Source organism: Leguminivora glycinivorella, chromosome 10 (genome assembly GCF_023078275.1).
Source record: "Leguminivora glycinivorella isolate SPB_JAAS2020 chromosome 10, LegGlyc_1.1, whole genome shotgun sequence".
NCBI lineage: Eukaryota > Metazoa > Arthropoda > Insecta > Lepidoptera > Tortricidae > Leguminivora > Leguminivora glycinivorella.
Genome location: NC_062980.1, coordinates 25,200,407 through 25,226,210, shown reverse-complemented (window position 1 = coordinate 25,226,210; position 25,804 = coordinate 25,200,407). Strand labels below are relative to the sequence as shown.

The following is a 25,804-nucleotide window of genomic DNA, read 5'->3' as shown; positions in this document are numbered from 1 at the left end:
TTTTTATTGGGAATTTCATGAGCATTATTTCTTTAATTGACAACCAGTAAATATACACTTTCTCCCAAAAATTAGAAAAAACTGAATTTTGGGACATATGTCATGGTACGGGGGGAGGGGGAGGTTGCATCAGATGGGGGGATGGGACGCTAGTGTGCACAATGCACCTTACCCTACTGTATCAAACCGCATTTTTTTTATTTGGATTTAATTATTTATTAAACACATCAGCTTGATCGAATCATTGATAGATATCAAAAAGTAACTAGTGACTGGTTGCAAAAAGTTGTTTTAAAAAAAAATGTAAATTTTTATTTTAAGTGCTAGTTTTACGAATAAAATTTTCTTTTTATGTGAAAATACATTTAAAAAATACACAAAAACAATTGCGAAATTTGCTTGACGTCATATAACATTAAATGTTATCTTTATTTAGCCCTCAGAAATGCGTAGTTGAAATCTTGCGGTTTCCTCGTGTCGTGTTACACCGCGTATAATCCAAGCAACATCGTAACTACACAACTAACCAGAAGTTAGAGTTGCCTTCATGAGCCTGAATTCGATTTGAATTATCTTTTATCTTGCGTTTTACAGTTTCCACATGTGAACATTGATTAGTTGAAGTTGGTTAAGTTATTGGATTTATAATTCAATACTAAATCTAATCAAAAACATTATTATTAAAACATTAGTACCTATATATACCTACAAGTTCTATCAGCGAACATGTTGAAAGCACTACTGGCAGCTATTTGTACCTGGTTACTATGTATGTATAAATAGATAAAACAAACTTCTTGATGGTTTTTGTGTTAATCATAGTATAACCACTATTTATTTTTAGAGTCATAGTCCAACTAGGAATACATACCGATTTTACAATTCTTGTCAAAAAAATTTCATGATCAAACCATGTTCATCATCCTCATCCTTGTGTTATCCCGGCATTCTGCACAGCACGTGACGCGTGGTGTGTGTCCGCAGGTGCGAGCGTGCTGGTCCTTGTGACGCGTGGTGTGTGTCCGCAGGTGCGAGCGTGCTGGTCCTTGTGACGCGTGGTGTGTGTCCGCAGGTGCGAGTGTGCTGGTCCTTGTGACGCGTGGTGTGTGTCCGCAGGTGCGAGCGTGCTGGTCCTTGTGACGCGTGGTGTGTGTCCGCAGGTGCGAGCGTGCTGGTCCTTGTGACGCGTGGTGTGTGTCCGCAGGTGCGAGTGTGCTGGTCCTTGTGACGCGTGGTGTGTGTCCGCAGGTGCGAGTGTGCTGGTCCTTGTGACGCGTGGTGTGTGTCCGCAGGTGCGCGCGTGCTGGTCCTTGTGACGCGTGGTGTGTGTCCGCAGGTGCGAGTGTGCTGGTCCTTGTGACGCGTGGTGTGTGTCCGCAGGTGCGAGCGTGCTGGTCCTTGTGACGCGTGGTGTGTGTCCGCAGGTGCGAGCGTGCTGGTCCTTGTGACGCGTGGTGTGTGTCCGCAGGTGCGAGCGTGCTGGTCCTTGTGACGCGTGGTGTGTGTCCGCAGGTGCGAGCGTGCTGGTCCTTGTGACGCGTGGTGTGTGTCCGCAGGTGCGAGCGTGCTGGTCCTTGTGACGCGTGGTGTGTGTCCGCAGGTGCGAGCGTGCTGGTCCTTGTGACGCGTGGTGTGTGTCCGCAGGTGCGAGTGTGCTGGTCCTTGTGACGCGTGGTGTGTGTCCGCAGGTGCGAGTGTGCTGGTCCTTGTGACGCGTGGTGTGTGTCCGCAGGTGCGCGCGTGCTGGTCCTTGTGACGCGTGGTGTGTGTCCGCAGGTGCGAGTGTGCTGGTCCTTGTGACGCGTGGTGTGTGTCCGCAGGTGCGCGCGTGCTGGTCCTTGTGACGCGTGGTGTGTGTCCGCAGGTGCGAGTGTGCTGGTCCTTGTGACGCGTGGTGTGTGTCCGCAGGTGCGAGTGTGCTGGTCCTTGTGACGCGTGGTGTGTATCCGCAGGTGCGAGTGTGCTGGTCCTTGTGACGCGTGGTGTGTATCCGCAGGTGCGAGTGTGCTGGTCCTTGTGACGCGTGGTGTGTGTCCGCAGGTGCGAGTGTGCTGGTCCTTGTGACGCGTGGTGTGTATCCGCAGGTGCGAGTGTGCTGGTCCTTGTGACGCGTGGTGTGTATCCGCAGGTGTGAGTGTGCTGGTCCTTGTGACGCGTGGTGTGTATCCGCAGGTGTGAGTGTGCTGGTCCTTGTGACGCGTGGTGTGTATCCGCAGGTGTGAGTGTGCTGGTCCTTGTGACGCGTGGTGTGTGTCCGCAGGTGCGAGTGTGCTGGTCCTTGTGACGCGTGGTGTGTATCCGCAGGTGCGAGTGTGCTGGTCCTTGTGACGCGTGGTGTGTGTCCGCAGGTGCGAGTGTGCTGGTCCTTGTGACGCGTGGTGTGTGTCCGCAGGTGCGAGTGTGCTGGTCCTTGTGACGCGTGGTGTGTATCCGCAGGTGCGAGTGTGCTGGTCCTTGTGACGCGTGGTGTGTATCCGCAGGTGTGAGTGTGCTGGTCCTTGTGACGCGTGGTGTGTGTCCGCAGGTGCGAGTGTGCTGGTCCTTGTGACGCGTGGTGTGTATCCGCAGGTGCGAGTGTGCTGGTCCTTGTGACGCGTGGTGTGTGTCCGCAGGTGCGAGTGTGCTGGTCCTTGTTACGCGTGGTGTGTGTCCGCAGGTGCGAGTGTGCTGGTCCTTGTGACGCGTGGTGTGTGTCCGCAGGTGCGAGTGTGCTGGTCCTTGTGACGCGTGGTGTGTGTCCGCAGGTGCGAGTGTGCTGGTCCTTGTGACGCGTGGTGTGTGTCCGCAGGTGCGAGTGTGCTGGTCCTTGTGACGCGTGGTGTGTGTCCGCAGGTGCGAGTGTGCTGGTCCTTGTGACGCGTGGTGTGTGTCCGCAGGTGCGAGTGTGCTGGTCCTTGTGACGCGTGGTGTGTGTCCGCAGGTGCGAGTGTGCTGGTCCTTGTGACGCGTGGTGTGTGTCCGCAGGTGCGAGTGTGCTGGTCCTTGTGACGCGTGGTGTGTGTCCGCAGGTGCGAGTGTGCTGGTCCTTGTGACGCGTGGTGTGTGTCCGCAGGTGCGAGTGTGCTGGTCCTTGTGACGCGTGGTGTGTGTCCGCAGGTGCGAGTGTGCTGGTCCTTGTGACGCGTGGTGTGTGTCCGCAGGTGCGAGTGTGCTGAGCGCACCGCCGGCTTCGCCGCGGCGTCGCTCGCGCGGGCGCACCAAACTGTACACCGTGTTCGACCCCATATTCGGAACCGTAACCCCCTCTTCAGACATAAAAGACTTTGCAGATTATGTGTTCGGGTAATTTAGTTATTACTAGATATTCATTATTATATACTACCTACGGAGACGAGAAAATGATTCAGTATAACTTTATACTTAGCGGTTTTTTTATTTTATTTATTTACTCAAAAAAGGTTACACGAGAGAGTAGAAAAAGATTGTTATAAAAATACACAGAATTTAGTGAAAATAGAATTGAAAACTCATCCAATTTTTTCTGGAATTTTGTGAAATCTTCAACTTCCAATAGTGGTATACCTACAGTAAATAGGTACCTATACCACTACAGACTATGCATTACAATACAAAGGTGTGTCAGCCTCGGACGGAGACAGTACCTATTCTGCCGTCCTATCACTAAAACCGCTCGAAGCTGCATATTACCAGTTTTCATTTGGAGAAATATTCTAAATCAGGAAAGAATTCCCCATCGAATGGTCTTGGAATTATATTTTTATCATTTTTAGTTACCGAGATACAGAGTCGACATACCTCGCTAAGTGCACTATTTTATAACCCTTTCCAATAGTATAAAACCGCAAACCCACATTTGTCTTCTATAACTTATATTAAAGCGCTTAGCGGTTGTTTATCTTCATATTTTTATTACACGATACATAACTAAAACAACGTTACTTGACATAAGCTTCATAAATTCCCATTAAAGCCGTTTAATTCCGTTATTACATTTCATAACATTTACTTTTTTAAATAAAATACTACGCTTAAACATGGCTAAAGTCCTTTAACCGTGTATTTAAAGACTTTCATTGTAATTTCGGTTACAAATACATCACTAAAACCTAGTTACTGCGCTTTACGGTGAATTTATTACTAAAAAATATTCATAATGCGACAATGAAACAGGACAAACCAGCAAAGCTACGCTAAAACCCTGGTAGTTGTAAAAGTATACAGCAGGTTGTGCGAAGGCTGTAGTGACCGATGAATGAACATTTTCTCCTTAAAATGTTAAGAAACCGAAGGTAAGTGTTGAATATCTTTCTTTTAAAGTTTTTCTCGGTTGTCTATTGTTTGCCCGACAGTCATTTAACATAATATTCATATGCCCGAATCTAACTTGCCTGAATTTCATTTGCCCGAATGATTTGTTTACCATAAAATTTGTATGACATACTGGTTGTTTATCTGAACATTACCTTCCATAATCATACAATGCCATACTATTTGTTAGCCATATTATTAAGTGCAATAATATGGTTTAATATAATATTCAAACGCCATAAGCAATTATTGCCCATATTATTACCTAACCTACTTTCTGATAGCAGTTTCATTTTCCAGGGGGTCACAGTTCTAACCTAACCTAACCTACTTTTCAAGCAGTTTCATTTTGGTTACCTATCAAAAAGTCGAAAATTGTAATGATTTGTCGAATATTAGTAGCCCGAAAACGCTTCCCATTTTATTAATTGCCCTAAGTTTTTTTTGCCCGAAAGTACTTTTCCCCTATTATTATTTTCCCCATTCTTATTTCGCTGTAATTTTGTTTCGCTTAAGATTCGAATCAACACTTATTAAAATGCCTAAGAATCATTTGACAACTACTTTTTGTCGCGTAAAGTTTCTAATCCGAAATATTATTTAGCCGCCATATCAAAAGTTCGAAATTCGAATTAACACTTATTAAAAATTCCTAAGTATCATTTGACAGCTATTTTGTATGGCGTATTATAGTTTTATTTAGTATATCAAAAGTTCAGTAAATCCTTAATTTTCTAACAAAAGTTTGTTGCCGACCCGGTCGCAGTTCTTACTTGGCTTAAGAATCCTTGCCATAAGGGTTTATGGCAAAGGTTTGTTTCTGTATGATCGCAGTTCTAACCTAACCTAACCCACTTTTCTAGCACAAGTTTGTTTCTGTATGGTCGCAGTTCTAACCTAACCTAACCCACTTTTCTAGCAGAAGTTTGTTTCTGTATGGTCGCAGTTCTAACCTAACCTAACCCACTTTTCTAGCACAAGTTTGTTTCTATATGGTCGCAGTTCTAACCTAACCTAACCCACTTTTCTAGCACAAGTTTGTTTCTGTATGGTCGCAGTTCTAACCTAACCCACTTTTCTAGCACAAGTTTGTTTCTGTATGGTCGCAGTTCTAACCTAAACTAACCCACTTTTCTAGCAAATGTTTGTTTCCGTGACGTAACCTAACCAATTTTTTTTGTATTTTTTGTACAATAATATTAGGGAAAATGACATTTCGATGTCGCGTTAGCATCAGATTTATGAAAAGGTGGTTAACGAAACGGTTGTCAAATGATAAGATTGGCAACCGTTCTTCTGGTTATTGAGTTTCTATAAAACGATATTAGGGAAAATGACATTTCGATGTTACATAGCATGGGATTTATGAAAAGGTGGTTAACAAATCGGTTGTCAAATGATAAAGTTGGCAACCGTTCTTCTGGATATTGAATTTCGGGAAAACGATAATGTGGGATAGCAAACTAGTGGCATATTAAAAGTATGGTAAACAATGTATTTGGATTATAAAAATTCTGTCAACCGTTTTCGGACAAGTGATAATCGGACAAAGGATTTTCGAAACATCGATAGGTTACCCTAATTTGGATGACAAATGATGGTATGGAATGTGGTAATTACTGATGTCGATGATTCTGACAAATGACATTATGGAAACTGACTTCATGGGAAACAAAGTTTCTGGCACTTGATTAATGTAGTAAACAATGATTATGGCATAAGATGTTATGAGAAACAATATTATGATTGTTGAATAGGGTGGCAAATAAAATTATGGCAAATGAAATTCTGGCAAATGGGGTTATCCCGTTTTTCTCAAGCACAACTTGCGTTTTGCTTACGTATTATCACACGTTTGCCGCGACAAGTAAACCTAGCTCGTAAGTTATTCTACCAAATATTCGATCCCGAGCCCAGTTAAAACTATTGTGTACAAATAAAGCGTAAACAAAAAAGTCAATTGCAAAGAAATTACATTGTACCATTCTATTGCTATGTAGACAATTAGACATTGCCATAGCCACATACATTTTGTAAGCATTTATTTAACTTACAATGTTTTAGTACGGTTGTCTATTGTTTGCCCGACAGTCATTTAACATAATATTCATTTGCCCGAATCTAACTTGCCTGAATTTCATTTGCCCGAATGATTTGTTTACCATAAAAATCATATGACATACTCGTTGTTTATCCGAATATTACCTTCCATAATCATACAATGCCATACTATTTGTTAGCCATATTATTAAGTGCAATAATATGGTTTCATAGAATATTCAAACGCCATAAGCAATTATTGCCATATTAATTGTTGCCCATATTATTACCTAACCTAACCTACTTTCTGATAGCAGTTTCATTTTCCAGGGGTCACAGTTCTAACCTAACCTAACCTACTTTTCCAGCAGTTTCATTCTCCAGGGGGTCACAGTTCTAACCTAACCTAACCTACTTTCTGATAGCAGTTTCATTTTCCAGGGGGTCGCAGTTCTAACCTAACCTAACCTACTGTCTGATAGTATTTTCATTTTCCGGGGGGTCACAGTTCTAACCTAACCTACTTTTCAAGCAGTTTTCTTTTCCAGAGGTTCACAGTTCTAACCTAACCTAACCTACTTTCTGATAGCAGTTTCATTTTCCAGGGGGTCACAGTTCTAACCTAACCTACTTTCTGATAGCAGTTTCATTCTCTATATAGTCCTTCTAGTACCTATTATAGTAGTTTTCGATTCTGCCAAAGCACATTATGGAAATTGACTTTTCTGGACGCTAATTTGTATGACAAATGATGGTATGGAATGTGGTAATTACGGATTTCGATGATTCTGACAAATGACATTATGGAAACTGACTTTATGGGAAACAAAGTTTCTGGCACTAGATTAATATAGTAAACAATGATTATGGCATAAGATGTTATGAGAAACAATATTATGATTGTTGAATAGGATGGCAAATAAAATTATGGCAAATGAAATTCTGGCAAATGGGGGTATCCCGTTTTGGTACCTATGTATGTATGGATTACTTGCGCAACATTATATTACCGTCAAGCTGATTTAATAATGCCCACTTTACAGTCAAAAATCAAACTAATAAATGTTATTTCTTTTAGGCTTGCTACGAACTCCAGAATACAAACGATAATAGAGATCTGCGAATTAAATAAATACCGTAAAACCGACCACAAGTCATCGCACCAGCAGCAAGTTTAATAAATGTAGAACAGAAGGGGATTGCTAAACTCGATCTTTACCAAGGAACATTCTATCGCTTTGTATTGTTTCAAGAATTTTTAAGATTGATACCTCAGAATTCTTTGCCTAACTTAGCCACGTCGAACGTTTCTGCTTTAATTTTCAATGCTGACTAAAATACATCGATTTTAAAACTTCCTTTTACTGGTCCAAGCTAAAACCGTTGCTGACGATCATCGAATTTGGTTTATCCTTCGTTGTAACAGACTCGATCAACGTTTATTTCTTTAATCATTCGTAAAATGCTTCTCATTTTGATATAAGGAAAGAAGATTATTAACCACTCCGTCGCAGCCGCATTGAAACTACACATGTAAAATGACAATATATGTATTATCCAAAATAAAGCTTTATCTTGATTTATCCGCTCCAATTCATACAAACAACAGAGAAACAGACTTAAATTCAACCTAGTTAATACAATTTTACGCTACGATGCACCTGATTTACCAGAAATTGGTAACAAAGATCCCTATATTGATTCTAGTTTAAAGACCAATTCATTCAGACCCTTCAAATCCAGAAGTTTTACATACAGAAAAGGAGGACAGACCCACACATAAGTACATATGTATAACCATTATCGATGTAGAACCACCGTCGATATAGAGCACTCCACTCGTAATATTAATATTAATAATATTCTTCTTTCGTCAAATAAATCCAAACTGTCGAAAGCTAAACGCTCAAAAAAAGAAAGAATAAATTTTAAGAAGAACGGAATCAAGCGGAAAGGGAGAAAATTATTATGTCAAACAATCTTAAATGCATTTTGAATTTTTGAAGTATAAAATAAATATAGATTGCTATTTTCACTTGCTTGGCGCATAATAAATGAAATCCGTGTTTATTTTCGTAAGAACTGCCAATGTCAACCGTTTTTAACATTATATAGTTCGGTGATAAAAACATTATTTAAAGTAATAGTGTACCTATTATAGTAATAATACGAATAACTTTGTATATCCAAGAGCGACACCTTTCGCCGTGTCGGTATAGCGAATTGATTTGTTGCAATGTAAAGAGCGAATTTTATTGTTACATATTAATGTTATGTTAGTTTTCACTGATGTTAGAATATTATGTTAGGTTTAAATATGTTAATTTGTAACATAACTTATAACGAGGTTTTTTATGCATGCAAATAAATGGTTACAATATCATATAGTTGTCTTTTATTCATTTAACAAATTGAATTGCTCTTGAAACTTAGTGCAGGTACTGCAGGTAAATGGGATATTGCTAAAATGATAAACTCCTTTTAAAAAGAATGACAATGCTAAACCCTAGTAATCGTCGCTGGTTTGTCATATAGCGGGCTTTTAGATTAGGAATGCATACAAATGATTTCGATATTAGTACTCATTGCATAGCTTAAAAACGGTTACAGCATTTTTTTAGAGCATATACGATAGTATGAAATTGTTTAGTATCTTTGCCGTTATTAAGCTATGTTTTTATATTACATAATTATACAATGGTCAGTTACGATTACTATAAACACGTAGATTTACTTTGCCGTTATTAAGCCATGTTTTATGTATCATTCAATTCTAAAAAACGGCTAAAGTATACTTAACCGTGTTTTAAGAGTAAAATCATACATATTTTAGGAATTATTTGCATAACTTAAACACAAAATGGCGAATTTCTAATAAATTAAACAATATTTTATTAAATTGATTTTAAATAATGTTAGCGTGAATTTAGTTTTAATTTTAGAATAAAAGAAATCTGGACTAAATCGACACATTTCCTAGAGATATGGGTTTTTATGTTTTTTGCTCATATCTCAAAACTATCATTTGTGGGTTCGATGGGTTTTAATGATAGGACGGCAGTATTTTTGACATACAACTAGGGAACAAATCAATTATTTTATTGAATATTTTTTGATTTGTTTTTTTAGGGTTCCGTACCAAAAAGGTACAAAAGGAACCCTTATGGCGCCGCTCTGTCCATCTGTCTGTCTGTCTGTCTGTCCGTCTGTCACATTGCTAAATATCTCGAGAACTACTTATGCTATATTCAAATTCATGCTATCGATTTGAAATTTGGAATAGTTATGAACATTGTTAACCTCTACAAATTGAAGGTATAATTTTTTTAAAATTAAATATAGAAAATGGCAAAAATGAAAAGGGGGGGGGGGGGGGGGGGCAAACTGTAAATGTCAAGTTACTAGATCAAGTGGCGTATCGTTAGAAAGACTAAAGAGCTCAAATTGTACATATCAAAACTATTTTTTATATATTTTTTTGTAGTGGAAAAAAAAAGAATTTTGAAGGCAAATGTAAAAAATACCGTCGCCCCCTTATCTCCGAAATTTACCGACGAAAAGTTATGAAAAATTTACGAAACATTGATTTTCTGCTAAATATTACAGGAAAAATAAAATCATGTCTGTATTTTGGAAACTTTTTTTTAATTAACAAAAAACTTTTCAGATTTTAAATTTCAATTTACCCACCTTTCCATATATACATCCGTATATCGTTCTTGAAAAGAACACAAAATATTACGTAAAATATCTTCTTTCAAATAAAATAAAAACTATCGAAATCTGTTAACATTATAAAGAACTAGCTTTTACCCGCGGCTTCGCCCGCGTAATAAAAGTATTCATTAAGATTTTGATTTGGATCCGTAGGGACCGTAGGTTTCTCTGTAGGTATATTTATCTGCGATTATTTCGATTGCACATAATACTTTTGCTTGCAATGATTGTAGAAATATTACACATCGACCACAGCGTAGGTAATTCTATATACGCTGGGAAAACCTTTATAAACATCCCACATAGCCCGTATTATATGGTAGGCAGGAATATTCTGTCAGACCGTCAATACGCCTACCGGGCGGGACGTGCCACTACTGACCTGGTTCGAGAAGTTGTGTGGCGCGTGCTGAGCGCGCGCGAAGCTGGCCTGCGCGTGGCGCTATTGTGCTGCGACCTCTCGCGCGCGTTCGACACCGCCGATCACGCTCTCATCGCCGACAAACTCCAGTTCCACGGGATTCGCGGTCCAGTTCTCTCCTTGCTCTCCTCATTTATGTCCAATAGAATTCAATGAATTGAATGAATTGAATTGAATGGTGGGCGACTCAGGGCGTGTAACCTCCGCGGAGCTGGTGAATGTCCTCGGGGTGCCGCAGGGATCGTGTCTCTCGAACACTCTATTCAGCCTCCTACTGAACGACCTCCCTGCGGCGGTCGATGGCGTCGAAATTTATATGTACGCGGATGACGTGGCTGCGGTGGTCGAGGCTCCATCGGACGCCATTCTCGAAACCAAAATGAACCAGGTCATTCGGAAGCTCGAGGACTGGTTCTCCGCGAACGGCCTCGCGTTAAACCGAGACAAGACCTGCTTCATGACATTTGACTTGAACGGCAAGAGTCAGAAGTCCATCAACGTGAGAGCTGGCGACACGGTATTACAGCAAGTACGATCGACGAAGCTGCTGGGCTTCCTGGTCGACAGTTCTCTCACCTGGGACGGACACATCACGGAGAAAAAAGTCTCGTCCATGATACCTGAATAGTGTAATCTGAACGAGAAAATCTAGTAAATTCTGGGACAATTGTTCACATAGTATAAATAACTAAACTAGTCTGTTTAAATGCGTTGAGCTTAGTGAACTAGTTATCTTGTAATTGCTACACATTAAAATAGCGTGTATTACTAGAATATTTAGTAATCATAACACGTGGACCGTACAAATAAATAATATTTTCTTGCAGAGCATAAATGAAATGTGACCTTGACAATATATTCTTGTAAAGGTAATATATACATTACGTATCATAAAATAAAAATATTGTAAGGGTCACACAGTCAAATTGTGTGTATTACTAGATTATTCAGTATTTATAACAAATGGAGTGTCTAAATAAACAAAATAATGTAAACTCCACAAGAAATTCTTGTAAAGGTTATAAAACTTTAGTTAGGCCAATAATAGGTATCGTTAAGAATACAAGTCATCTGATATATATTACATTCTCTTCATTTATGTAAACTTCATTAAATGGTTGATAGAACAAGAAAGTTAGTTACAGCAACTGCATTTATGGTACTCTCTAATAAATATACAATTGCGTTAACGTGTTATATTTTTATCGGTACCTATGAATTTGTCTGTGCACTGTATAGACAACTAACATTTCTTGTAAATGTAAAAAAAGGTTTGTTGTCTATACAAGGTGGTTCAGTAGGATTAAAGACCGAGCCACGCCAGATACGTGTACGTAGACGTGTGCGTGGCGTGCGCGCTGTAAAGTACGAATCTTCAAAAGAGATGATACACCGCTAGACACACACGGGTAACACGTCACACAAGCGGTGTAATCTCTAATGAGGATTCGTCATTTACACCGCGTACGCTACGCGCACGTCTACGTACACGTATCTGGCGTGGCTCAGCCTTTAATCCTACTGTACCACCTTGTATAGACAACAAACCTTTTCTTACATTTACAAGAAATGTTAGTTGTCTATACAGTGCACAGACAAATTCATAGGTACCTACCGATAAAAATGCAGGTTGCTAGGACCAGTTCCAAGAGACAGAAGCCTAGAGTTGAAACTGGGATCCGGAAACCTGGGTCACCCAGCATATGGAATGGATGCTATGAGCGGTGAAAATTGGTGAATCTGAAAGTAAATAAAATAATTATATAATTTGTTAAAAAATATATTTCAACGATCCTTAGTGCAAGACTTTGTTCATATATTCGTCAGTGTTAATAGAACCGTCCTTCATTTCGTCCAAAATTTATATTTTGCAGAATTTTTCCACTTTTGTTCCACAGTATGGCATGGGTCACAGGAAACTTGCAACCATTGTAAATCATCTGAAAAAGACATTAAAATTTCTATGAATAAATTTTACAATAAGTAATATTCTACGTCCACTTCAGATATATATAAAGACTGTCCACGATAAAAAGTTTTCATATATAACATGGTAAATCTTTTGATACAATGAGAATTTATAAGCAGCATGTTTGTCAAATAATTTGTAGATATCAAACTACATTATAAAAATACAAACAAATTATAAACTTTAGGTGGCCTATGAATTTTAGCAGTATGTATCTCATGATAACAATATTTTTTTGTACAGTGTCTTCTTGCAGTCTTTAAGTACAACAGTTTTAATGACAAAAATATTTTTTTAATGTTTAATTATAATAGCCAAAATATACCCTATTACATACTGATTTTACGATAGTAATCATTTTTCTGATTGTAATCAGATTAAGAAAGTACTGAGATTTTCTAACTTTGCTGAATTCGACTTTTTGACACTTTTTGGCTCTCCATACAAAAACAACTGTCAGTGCTTGGAGTAGAAAGTCTTCCTGACTCCCAAAAGTCGAAATGAGTTTCAAAAAGTATTTTTTTGTCTGCTAAGATGTCATTCTAATGTGTGTAAAACAGCTTATAAAAATATAAGTATTTATAAAATTGTGCCAGGAAGCGTGTGAAGTTTGTTAAAAAACACTGTACAAGAAATGAAATGCTTGATGGTATACATTCGGCGAAACCTCAGACACACTAAAGCATTATAAGGAATAGCTTTAATTATTATATAGTTTTATGTATACAGATTTATCAAAATATAATATTGCTTCAAAATGTGCATTCAGGAAGAAAGATTTATCATGTTATGTATGACCACTTTTTATCGTGGACAGTCCTTATTAGTTCAGTATTTAGATTTTGCCCACGTAATGTCGTATGAATTTGTGTACAATGTAAAATGAATACAACATTAAATGCCTTTTTACTCACCATTCTAATTATCTACTAAGTTCTACATGTACGGTACATGACTCACCTGCTTTTGCCAACTCTGCCATCTCCCATCCTTGCAAGAGTTTTTGCACCTCTTCATCCATTTCCTAAAATGGTAACTACCAAACGAATGGATAATACGTAGTGAGTACGTTTAACGATAAATAATATAACCTATTGCGATTCGCGTCCACGCGTGATCTCTCATGACACGTAAATGGCCGCCGACCACGCCGCAAGCGCTTTGACATTGCGTTTCGTTACACAAGCAAAACATTTATTTATGCGGACAATATTTTTGTTATAACAATTATTTTTCGGTGTATATTACGAGAATATCATTGTTATTTTTTACAAGAGGCGCAAAGTAAAATCAACTATACTGCTATAGCATTCACTAAGATATACAATGGTACTTAAACATGGCGTTTCGTTACAAAAACGAAACATATATTTATACTAACTAAGTGCCGAGGTGTGGGCCCGCGGGGCTGATTCCGTGCGTGTACTAAGAATGCAGAAAAAAGCAATACGTGCCATTCTTAAAGTACCTTCCGATACCTCATGTAGGAACCTCTTCGAAGACCTAGGGGTCCTGACATTGCCAGGGGAACTTATCTACCAAGTCGCACTATTCACTTACACTAATTTACATCTCTTCAAAACACGCGGCACAAATGAGAGTCATGCGCTCCGTAGTAACAAATTTAGTTACCGTCTTGTCACCCCCAAACACAAACTGTCTAAGTCAGAGCGCTCGCCTTACATTATGGGGCCGTCCGTTTATAACAGACTACCCGCAGCGGTCAGAGATGCAGCCTCCACTGGTATATTTAAATGTAGACTGCGAATGTGGTTACTAACCTTGTCCTTGTACAGCATCGAGGAGTTTTTTAACCTACCCTATACATAAATTTATATAAATAATGTGACAATAAGTTATTACCTATTTATTTTTGTAAGGTTACTATTGTACCTGCTTATGATTATTGTAATGTGTATTGAAATGACCTGTAACTTTGCCGTTATTAATAAAGTTCTGTATCTGTATCTGTATCTGTATTTGTATTTCGACACTATGATCGGTGGGTAAAAAGTACTTTTTTCTATTATCCCTTACAATTTTTTACATTTTGCTTATACTTATCGCAAACGTAATCTTCAAGCAAGCAAACAACGATCGTCTTAGAGCACATTGATTGTAAGAGACCGCCGACCGATTATCCGTATCCCGCTAACGATACCCATATTATCCGTATCCGTATCCGTATCGCTATCGCTATCGCTATCGCTATCGCTATCGCTATCGCTATCGCTATCGCTATCACTATCGCTATCGCTATCGCTATCGCTATCGCTATCGCTATCGCTGTCGCTATCGCTATCGCTATCCCTATCACTATCGCTATCCCTATCGCTATCCCTATCGCTATCCCTATCGCTATCCCTATCGCTTTCCCTATCGCTATCCCTATCGCTATCCCTATCCCTATCCCTATCCCTTTCCCTATCCCTATCCCTTATCAAGATGTTTAATGATATAACACTTTAAGTTCTCGCGCTTTGTACACATATTTAAAGTCACATACAGGTCGAACGCGATTAACATTATTTTTACCTTTTTTCCCAACGTTTCGGCCAGGTTGCACTGGCCGTGGTCGCGGAAGACTGACGTCCCAGCAAAATGTCACCGGAGATGTAAACAACACAAAACTACCCGATATTAATTTATATAAATGTTCGGGGTAGACAAATAAATATAATCTACCCGCTTTTAGTTAATGTTTATTTCCCACCATGTTTATTTTAAAGGTAAACATAATGTTAATTAATCGCGTTCGACCTGTATGTGACTTTAAATATATGTTTAATGATTTCTTATCAAGTGCTAAAATATAAAGTTTCATGGTTTTATCATTTAAAATTAAGAAATCCCATACAAACTTTCAACCTCTTTTTCAACCCCTTCATCCCTTTTTTTCGAAATAAAAAGTAGCCTATGTTCTGTCTCAGGGTCTAAAGATTGTCTGTTCCAAATTTCATCAAAATCGGTTGCGTGGTTTAAGCGGGAAAGCGTAACAGACAGACAGACAGACAGACAGACAGACAGACAGACAGACAGACAGACAGACAGACAGACAGACAGACAGACAGACAGACAGAGTTACTTTCGCATTTATAATATTAAGTATGGAATAAGTATGGATTAGTATGGATTATCCCTGAAAAACGCGCAAATTAGTTAACGAATTCACCGAGAGATGGCGTTGCACACAATAATACTCATCATTAGTACATATTGTACACAGTCTTTGAAAGTTTTGAGATATGATGAAGTTGGAGGGTTGAATGGAGGTTAAGTAAAACTGGTAATTATGGATGATGTGTGTTGTATTGCCAATAATCAATACAGAAGAGAGAGACAAGTAAAACTAAACATACCTTATAATATATAGTAAATTATTGCTTACATGCTATTTTATTCACATACGTGCGTCACATGTATGTTGCAGACAGTAACGTTAAGTTACTGTTAGTGTTAATTAGGGATATACTACATCTCCCCGTAAAGTTACTCTTCTCCCCCACAAAGGAAGAAAAAAAAAGTGACATACGTGTATGAATTTACATTTTTTTTACTTATTTATTTTCAAATAACATAAACTGTAACACCAACAAAGCATGCAGCGAACGCAGACCTACTAGCGTCCAAGACGCCGAGCGGAGACACCGGTTTAGTTACCAAAAAACCCGCTAGATGGCGCTGACCGCATCCCATAGAATTCGTACATCGCGGTGTTAAGATTTTTCCCGATTTGGTTAGGCTCGCCGGTTGAAACTTGATATGTATCGAATCATAGATAGCGACAATATTTACCTATAGTCCCCTGCTTCCCTCGTGGAACTACGCACTATGGGAAAATAACGTCTGACAAACGTGCTTCCGCTGCAGTTCTCACTCTCGCTCTAACTGGTTGGGGAAGGTTGGTATTTTTAAAATCGGGACTTAATCGCGTATAACTACATATTAAACTGACCTCCAACGTTTCAAGGACGGCGTTGTCCCCGTGGTCTCGGAGAAGACTGGCTTGAAATGACATCAACACCTTCTGACAGCCGCGCGAGTTTTTCGAACTACCCGCACTTGGTTTTGATTATCAACTTGAACTGTTTGCGCACTAGGGATGTTACTCTGTCGACATACAACACTGACGATATTCGATTTAACGACTGTCGATATTATTTTCCACTTACACTTATTAATGACAGGATTTCATGTGGATGTGATCCTAAAACCTTCGTTCCGATTGAAATTGCGATGTTTTTTGATTTCAATGACTTCACGCACTTTTCTACTGTAGAAAGAATTCAGGGTCACACAGATCATGCGCTCTATTCACCAGCGATGAGACAACTGACTGCAGGTGGCGCGGGTGATGGTGAGACAGGGCATTCAAATACCTGTCAGTGTGCGTAGGCTTTCTGTAAACAGTGTGAGTTAGGGTTCCGTCCATTCGACCAATCACTTTCACGTCTAAGAACGGCAAACTGCGCTGTGATTCTAATTCGTACGTAAACTTAGTCCTTGGATGAATAGAATTAAGATATTGGAGAAGTTGCTTCACCTGCTGCTTACCACCCTTCATAATACAGAAAACATCATCCACATATCGCTTCCACAACTTCACTGCCCAAGGCTGCAGATCTACACTGGCCTCGATATGCTCCATCCAGATGTTTGCCAGAACCGGTGCCACTGGACTACCCATGGCAACCCCATCAATCTGGAGGTAATATTTTCCGCAATACAAAAAGTAGCTCCCTTCCAAGCAGTTCCTCAGCAACACCATTATTGTCTCCGACATGCCACTATCGCTCAGTTTCCTTCTGACAACTTCTAGACATTCTTTAACGGGAACATTGGTGAAAAGTGACTCCACATCAAAACTCACCATTATCTCATCTAGTTCCAGCGTTACTTCCTTGAGGATGTCTATAAAGTGACGAGAGTCCTTCACGAAAGACGACGTACCACCCACAAGCGGCTGCAACACCGATCCAAGTGATCCAACATGCTTTGCAAGATCGTAAGTGGGAGAAGAAATCTGACTCACGATAGGCCGCAACGGCACGTTTGTCTTATGTACTTTTGGCAAACCATACAACTTAGGCGGTAGCACAATCTTCGGTTTGTACAAACGATTGAAAACGTCTTCCTCGAAAATCTCTCTGCAGTCTCTGATGACAGCCCTAATGCGACGAGTAACCCTAGCAGTAGGGTTGTACGAAACAGGTTTGTACACAAGATCGTCATCCAGCAAGTGTCGTATTTTACCATCATAAGCCGCTGTGTCCATCACTACACGATTTTAAAAATAATTATGTGTAATAATCGTGAAAGTTTAAATCAGTACTAGCTTTTACCCGCGGCTTCGCCCGCGTAATAAAAGTATTCTTATAGAAACGTTTACAAAAAATAAGATTTTCATTTGGATCCGTAGGTTTCTTTGTAGGTACATCTGTCCGCGATTATTTCGATTAAGGTAAAGCGGGGCAATTCTCGACTGGGGCATTGTAACTGATCTATTGGCTGTACGGTCAGCCAAGAAAGTGGTTTACCACTTTTCGATTCTATTGATCGAAAAGTGGTAAACCACTTTTTTGGCTGACTGTACCTTATACATATTACTATTGTTTTAAAAGAAATTCTTGCAATGATTGTAGAATTGTTACACAGCGACCACAGCGTAGGTAGTAGGTACGAATATGTATGTATTTTACCTATATAAACATTTATACTGGGGAAACTTCATACAAACCACATAGCCAGTATCTCGACGCTATGGTCGGTAGGGTAAAAAGTACTTCCTTGCATTATCGCTTACAATTTTTTCCATTTTGCTTATACTTATTGCAAACGTAAACATATAAAAGGCAAGCAAACAACGATCTTCTTACAGCACATTGAATTTAATAGTTATTACGGATGCAGGATACTCGCCGATGCCTACTTACTAATCCCTTCCCACTGAGCCACCTGCATTTTACACTGCCTAGATATCGATTGCCGCCCGATTATTCCGACCCCAATCCATATTCTTATCCCCGTCCCTATCTCTATCCTTGTCCCCGTCCCCGTCCCCGTCCCGTCCCTGTCCCCGTCCCCGTCCCTCCCCTATCCCTATCCCCGTCCCCGTCCCTCCCCTATCCCTATCCCCGTCCCCTAATTCTATCCCTATCCCTATCCCTATCCCCGTCCCTCCCCTATCCCTATCCCTATCCCTGTCCCTGTCCCTGTCCCTGTCCAATTGTCCATGTCCCTGTCCCTGTCCCTGTCCCTGTCCCTGTCCCTGTCCCTGTCCCTGTCCCTGTCCCTGTCCCTGTCCCTGTCCCTGTCCCTGTCCCTGTCCCTATCCCTATCCCGTTCCTGTCCCTGTCCCTGTCCCTGTCCCTGTCCCTGTCCCTGTCCCTGTCCCTGTCCCTGTCCCTGTCCATGTCCCTGTCCCTGTCCCTGTCCCTGTCCCTGTCCCTGTCCCTATCCCTAACCCTATCCCGTTCCTGTCCCTGTCCCTGTCCCTGTACCTGTCCCTGTCCTTGCCCCTGTCAACTTATCATGCTAGGAGGTGAACTTTGAAAAATCCATTCTCAGTGCTCCTCTAAGGAACTTCCGTGTCAATTTGAAATCTCTTGAACCAGAAGTAAAGATAAAAACTAAACCTATACTTATGGCTATTTTGGATATTTTAACCCCATTGCACAACAACAGGGGAGAAAATTTCTTTTCCACCTCATTAGATTTTAAAATCGTTGTGTTTATCGTGATCAGCGACCCGATAAACCATAAAAACGATACCCATATTGTGTTTTTGACTTTACCCCCATTGCACCCCTTTATCCGGGTCAAATTTTCAAATAACCTGAAACATGTATTTAGTCATATGTCTTTAGGACTCCTCCTGTGAAGTTTCGAATAAAATAGTCAAACTAATCTTGTTTCCCCATACAAACTTTGAACCCCCATTTCACCCTTTTAAGAGGAGAATTTAGAAAAATCCTTTCTTAGTGCTAAATCTCTAAGACCAGCGGTTTCGGCTGTGCGTTGATATGTCAGTCAGTCAGTCAGTTTCTTCTTTTATATATATTATTTTTTTGATATTTAAACCCCATTGCACCACAACAGGGGAGAAGGTATTTCACTTCCGCCTCGTTAGATTTTAAAAACGTTGTGTTTATCGTGATCAGCGACCCAATAAACCGTAAAAACGATACCCATATTAGTTTTTTGACTTTATCACCCCCTTTTCACCCTTTTAGGGGTTAAATTTTCAAAAAACCTGAAACACGTCTTTAGTCATATGTTTTTAGGATCCCTCCTGTGAAGTTTCGAATAAAACAGTGAAACTAACATTGTTACCCTATACAAACTTTGAACCCCCATTTGACCCCTTAGGAGGCGAATTTTGAAAAATATTTTTTTAGTGCTCTTCTACACTATATGAGGAATCTACGTGCCAAATTTGACATCTCTAGGACCAGCGGTTTCGGCTGTGCGTTGATATGTCAGTCAGTCAGTCAATATCTTCTTTTATATATTTTTTTGATATTTAAACCCCATTGTACCACAACAGGGGAGAAGGTATTTCACTTCCGCCTCGTTAGATTTTAAAAACGTTTTATTTATCGTGATCAGCGACCCAATAAACCGTAAAAACGATACCCATATTAGTTTTTTGACTTTATCACCCCCTTTTCACCCTTTTAGGGGTTAAATTTTCAAAAAACCTGAAACACGTCTTTAGTCATATGTTTTTAGGATCCCTCCTGTGAAGTTTCGAATAAAACAGTGAAACTAACATTGTTACTCCATACAAACTTTGAACCCCCATTTGACCCCCTTAGGAGGCGAATTTTGAAAAATATTTTTTTAGTGCTCCTCTACACTATATGAGGAACCTACGCGCCAAATTTGACATCTCTAGGACCAGCGGTTTCGGCTGTGCGTTGATATGTCAGTCAGTCAATCAATATCTTCTTTTATATATTTTTTTGATATTTAAACCCCATTGTACCACAACAGGGGAGAAGGTATTTCACTTCCGCCTCGTTAGATTTTAAAAACGTTTTATTTATCGTGATCAGCGACCCGATAAACCATAAAAACGATACCCATATTGATTTTTTGACTTTATCACCCCCTTTTCACCCTTTTAGGGGTTAAATTTTCAAAAAACCTGAAACACGTATTCAGTCATATGTCTTAAGGAATCTTCCTGTGAAGTTTCGAATAAAATAGTCAAACTAATCTTGTTTCCCCGTACAAACTTTGAACCCCCATTTGACCCCCTTAGGAGGTGAATTTTGGAAAATCCTTTCTTAGTGCTCCTCTACACTATATAAGGAACCTACGTGCCAAATTTGAAATCTCTAGGACCAGCGGTTTCGGCTGTGCGTTGATATGTCAGTCAGTCAGTCAGTCAGTCAGCTTCTTCTTTTATATATTTAGATTTAACATAAACTTATTTTTATTTCAAATACATCTTAGTGTTATTCTTATGAGTTATATATATCTGATCATTTTTTGAAATCTTAACATTAGGTAACATATCTTCTATAACCTCATAAGGTCCATTATAATATAAATATAATCTAATTTATTGCCTACTTGATTTTTCAAAAGTACTAAGTCTCCTGGTTTATATTGAACAGAATTCATTTTCTTATCATACATTAATTTTCTACTAAATTTACTAGACATTAAATTATTTCTAGCTTCTGATTGAGCTCTTTGTAACCTATACTTAAATTCTTTAGGATAACTATCATACAACTAGGGAACAAATCAAATTATTTTATTGAATATTTTTTGATTTGTTCTTTTTTCAAGTAGTCACACTACTATATATAAATTATAAATAGTTAATTATTATAGTGGGCCTTGTCGTTTTTTCTTTCGTGTATGATATCTATTTAAATTTACGATAACTATCATAATTATAGAGAGGGTCGACAGAAGAAATTAAATTATTGGGCAAACGGCAGTGTTTGCCGAAAACTAATTCGAACGGCGTATATTGTGCCTCGGTATGCACGGTGGTGTTATATGAGAAACACCAATAACTTAACCAAGTGCTCCAATCGGTGCGATTGAATCCTAAGGTATGCACCTAGATTTTTGTGTGTTTTCAAGCGCTCCTATGGTTTCGTGGTTGTGGGATGCTAGCAGGTATGCAGGTAAGGATGGTAGTACTTACAGGAAAGATACGCAGATTCTATTTACAGATGTATTTACATTAAAGATATGTACATTATACTACAATATTTATAATTATTTATATGCAACGAGAAATTGAGAAACGCGATTTTAGCTCTCAGTTGAAGTAACCGTTTTTCGTCGTTGCCACGGCAGCGGTGGTGGAGTATCGCGCAGGCGCGCGGTCAAACGCGAGCCAAGCAGGCCGCCACATGGTGATAAGCAGTGGAGTGGAGTGTAGCCAGAGTGTAGCTTATTAACACCTAATAATTTACAAATATCGCTAAATACACTAGACATAAATTCGGTACCTTGATCCGTTATAATGTCGCTTGGAATGCCATATCTTAAAACGAAATTATTTACAAAAGCTTTACTTATAGATTCAGTGTAACGGGTATGCTTCTACGAACTTAGTCAGTTCACACTGAATTTGACCTAATATTTTTTAACGTTTGACCTAATATTTTTTAAATCATCACTATTCATCGGTAAACGACTCAATGCGTCTGCAGCTGCATTGTTTCGTCCCGGAATGATATCAATGTCAAAATTAAATTCCTCTAAATATAACCTAAGTTTGGTTAATCTACTTGAAGGATCAGTCATTCCGAAAAGATAAATCCCAACTCAGTTCTTCTGGCGTAAAAAGAGTTGAGATCCCTGTAATACCAAGTCGGTTAATTTATTCAGTCCCTACTTAAAGGACCTTCTGCCACAAGTTATTACGTAGTTTACCTATAGCTAACCTAATAACATAATTATTACTTATAGCGATCATATACCAACCGTACTTGTAGATTACAGGAAAACCTATTAGAAATCTACAGTCAAGCGTAAGTAAGTAAGTAAATATTCTTTATTGCACCATTTTACATATTATAAATATACAGAATGTTGAGTAAGTCGGACTTAAGTGAAAAAAACTCAGATTACGAATTTCACTCACTGCCGCTGCAAGTAGTTACCTACTAAACGTCTTAAAATTTTGTAAGCGCGTTGAACAGGTATAAAGAAAGTCATTTCTGTTTCGTTTGTTCTAGAAATTGTAAAAAAAAATTTCATTTGCCAAAATGACTTAAGTTCCTACTAAAAAGGAGGCGCTTAATATAAATTTACTGCGCCTTTTATAAATTTACTGACCGAAATTTTGCCCAAATAGGTCCAAAAAAAGGTGTATATATACGAAAACAAAAAAATTGAGCCACCAAAAACCAAAATCTGAATTCTATTTTGCTCTATCTTATCGTTTCCGAAATATACGCAAAATCTTGAAACTACGAAATTTAGTGTACTTTGCCATCACATGTATTCAGGCGCTCATGACCTTTTTGTATGGAGGTGTCGAAATCCGACTCGCACTTGACCAATTTTCATAGAAAGTTGTGTTTTATTATAGTTTTGAAGGAGGTTTCTTGTTTTTAACCACTAACGCAAAAACGACGGAGTGTTATAATAATAATAGGTTTGACGCTTGACATGTCTGTCTGTGGCATCATAGTTCCCGAACGAATCAATCGATTTTGATTTAGTTTTTAATGTTTAAGGTGAATTCGTCGAGAGTTTTTTTTGTACCACGTAGGTGGCAAACAGGCATACGGTCCGCCTGATGGAAAGCGGTCACTGTAACCTATGGACGCCTGCCACTCAAGGAGTGGCACATCTGCGTTGCCGACAACTAACAGCGTATGTATCTAAAAAATTACAATAAAAACACAAAACCAATTACAGGTTTTCACCTATAGCTACATAATAAATTATGAAAGAAAAAATGTATGCCCAATTTAATCATACAGTCAGCAGCAGATATACCTGAGCGGGCAGGGTGTCCAAGAAAACCTACACTCTTCAATCGTCACAAAAATAGTGACGTCTAAGTTGTCATTTTCACGTAGACTTTCAGTTCGTCACATATATCTTAACACCTGAGTTTTTCTTTAACACATACACTCTTATTTAATCACAATGACAATAACGGTTAGAATGTCAGTGGTAACTAAGCAGTCGAATACAAGCCGCTGTCATTAATACCTGCACGCCCTGTCAATCACGCACGTCAGCAGCCAGAGTGCCACCAGTTGCTAAGCAGTTGTTATTTCAGTGGTAACTAAGCATCAACATTTTATGTGATTAACCTGGATTAACCAAAAAATACTGCAGCCGTTTATTAGCTGCTGCGGTATGCTAGCGAGTTGATGAAATAATTTTAATTGAGCGTAGTGCGTGTATATTGCGTAATATAATTATTTATTTATTTTCGAGCTCGTGGACGATAGCCTAGTTGCTTATGCTCCAACTTAATTTAAAAAAATTCCCAAAATGTCAAAATTGACAAATTATATGATAAATACTTTTACATATTATTTTACAATTTTCATCAATTAAAAACGGTTCACAAAAGTTATTGTGCTGTAAATAGCAATATTTCGAATATTTATTTATTTATTGCTTTCCAGAAGTTAGTTGAAAATTGCAGGAAATCAAGAAATAGATAGTTGCAGTCAAAAGAAAGTAAGGACAAAGCTTTATTTAAATAATGTATTTTATAGTAATCTAAATCAAAATGCAATTTGAATTATCTCTTTTCGTTTCTGTTTCAGTATTGATAGCTCGCCAAGGCACCGAAAACTAAATGCAGTGATAATTTTATTGGTGACAAAAAGTGAAAGGAATAGTTCCCGTCATAGCTGTTATCAACAAACAATATTTCCTATAATCTTCACAAAACATTAAACTATTTGCCATAATGCATACTTTGCAATTGGCAGGAGGTACCAATGCTTAGCATGATAATCAAGAAACTTTTCAAAGAATTTGATGAATAAAATTGGCCTATAAATTTATTGTTTTATTCCCCATTAAGAATATACGATATTTTAAAAAATCCAAGCTGAGTGTGGGATTAAGTAATGCTCGATAAATTAGCCGTAAATCGTTTGACAACTTTTGTCTCATTCTGATAATAGTGCCATCTGAATCTGTCGTGCTGATATATATGTAAGGTACAGCGGGGCAAATTTCGACTGGGGGGGCAATTGTAACTGATCCATTTTTTTATTATTACACTATGATGTTGAGCTCTACATGTATCCATTTGTTAAGAATCTCATAACTTCACAAATTATTGATAAGGCAGTGTTAAATATCTCATAATTTTATTTTACCCAAAGATTGATATATTGTTGTAAGTTGGCAACCCGAACGGCGGGCTGTCAGTTAGTTTTTTCGCGTGAATAAGTGAACTTTGTTTCTGTGACGCTTCGTAAAATAATAATAAATAGCACGAAGAACCCGCTTTGGAGTATTAATTATTATGTCGGTAAAACACTGAAGACGCCTACCGCCTACCATATAATAACCGATGGACACTCTATTTACTAATAATGCAAACATTGTAAAACATGGACCAGTTACATTAACCCCTCAGTCGAGATTTGTCCCGCTGTACCTTATCTGTTTGTGGTAAAACATTTTTAAACTAATAAAAATAAAATAATCTGAAAGTAAAACTTCCGTCTTAGTGCGTTTTCACATTATCCGATCCGATATCGAATGTAGGACCGATACCGATATATTTCAGCCGTATATTTAAGCCATACATCTGATATCGGTAATATTTTACGTAGCATATTTTGCCTATTCTGGAATGTACGTTCAAGATAATTTAGAATTATCGTTAAAACTTATGCAAAAAAAAACTCAAAACAAATAAAAAAACGAAATAAAAATAAAACCAAAAAAAAACTATTATCTTTACGCGTGTCTCCGCCGAGACTTGAACCAGTGACCTCAGGATTGAAAAGCAAACGAACTTTAAATGAGGCCATAACGTGCCTTGACAACTGTCCCGAAATTCGGCATCATTTAGCTTTCTCTATGTGTCAGGCGTTTCGATGTTCATGCTGAAAAGTAAATTAAATACTTACGTTAGTAAATTGCACCTGTCAAATTATTGAAGAGAAAAACGTGAGACTGATGTATGGGATGACAAGACTGCACTGCTTTCGATGGCTGTCAAAACGCTTGCCCGGAACTATTATTCATTCAATATTTGGCCATATTTGTATGCGCTAAACGTCTATTTTGCCAGATTGTTCAGGTATATTTGACACGTTAACCGCTTAGATACCAATGGTTTTTTGACAGCTCAGGTAAGAATGACTTGTTGTAAGTATAGCAATTAATGAATAGCGACTGTTAAGATATTTGTGCCATGCTGA

The 25,804-nt window shown here is 38.8% G+C and overlaps 1 protein-coding gene and 1 long non-coding RNA gene across 2 annotated transcripts in view; both read left to right on the top strand.

Moving 5' to 3' along the window:
* The first annotated feature begins 702 nt into the window (after window positions 1-702).
* LOC125230021 overlaps window positions 703-25,804 on the top strand; it is a 52,407-nt gene continuing 27,305 nt past the window's right edge. Inside the window, exons 1-2 of the mRNA XM_048134940.1 lie at window positions 703-769; window positions 3,141-3,282. Coding sequence (XP_047990897.1) covers window positions 727-769; window positions 3,141-3,282 — 185 coding nt within the window. The 5' untranslated portion in view covers window positions 703-726. The remainder of the gene's footprint in view (window positions 770-3,140; window positions 3,283-25,804) is intronic.
* LOC125230024 lies at window positions 24,031-24,423 on the top strand. Its single transcript, XR_007177478.1, has 2 exons — window positions 24,031-24,095; window positions 24,185-24,423. It is a non-coding gene; the product is annotated as an uncharacterized LOC125230024 (long non-coding RNA).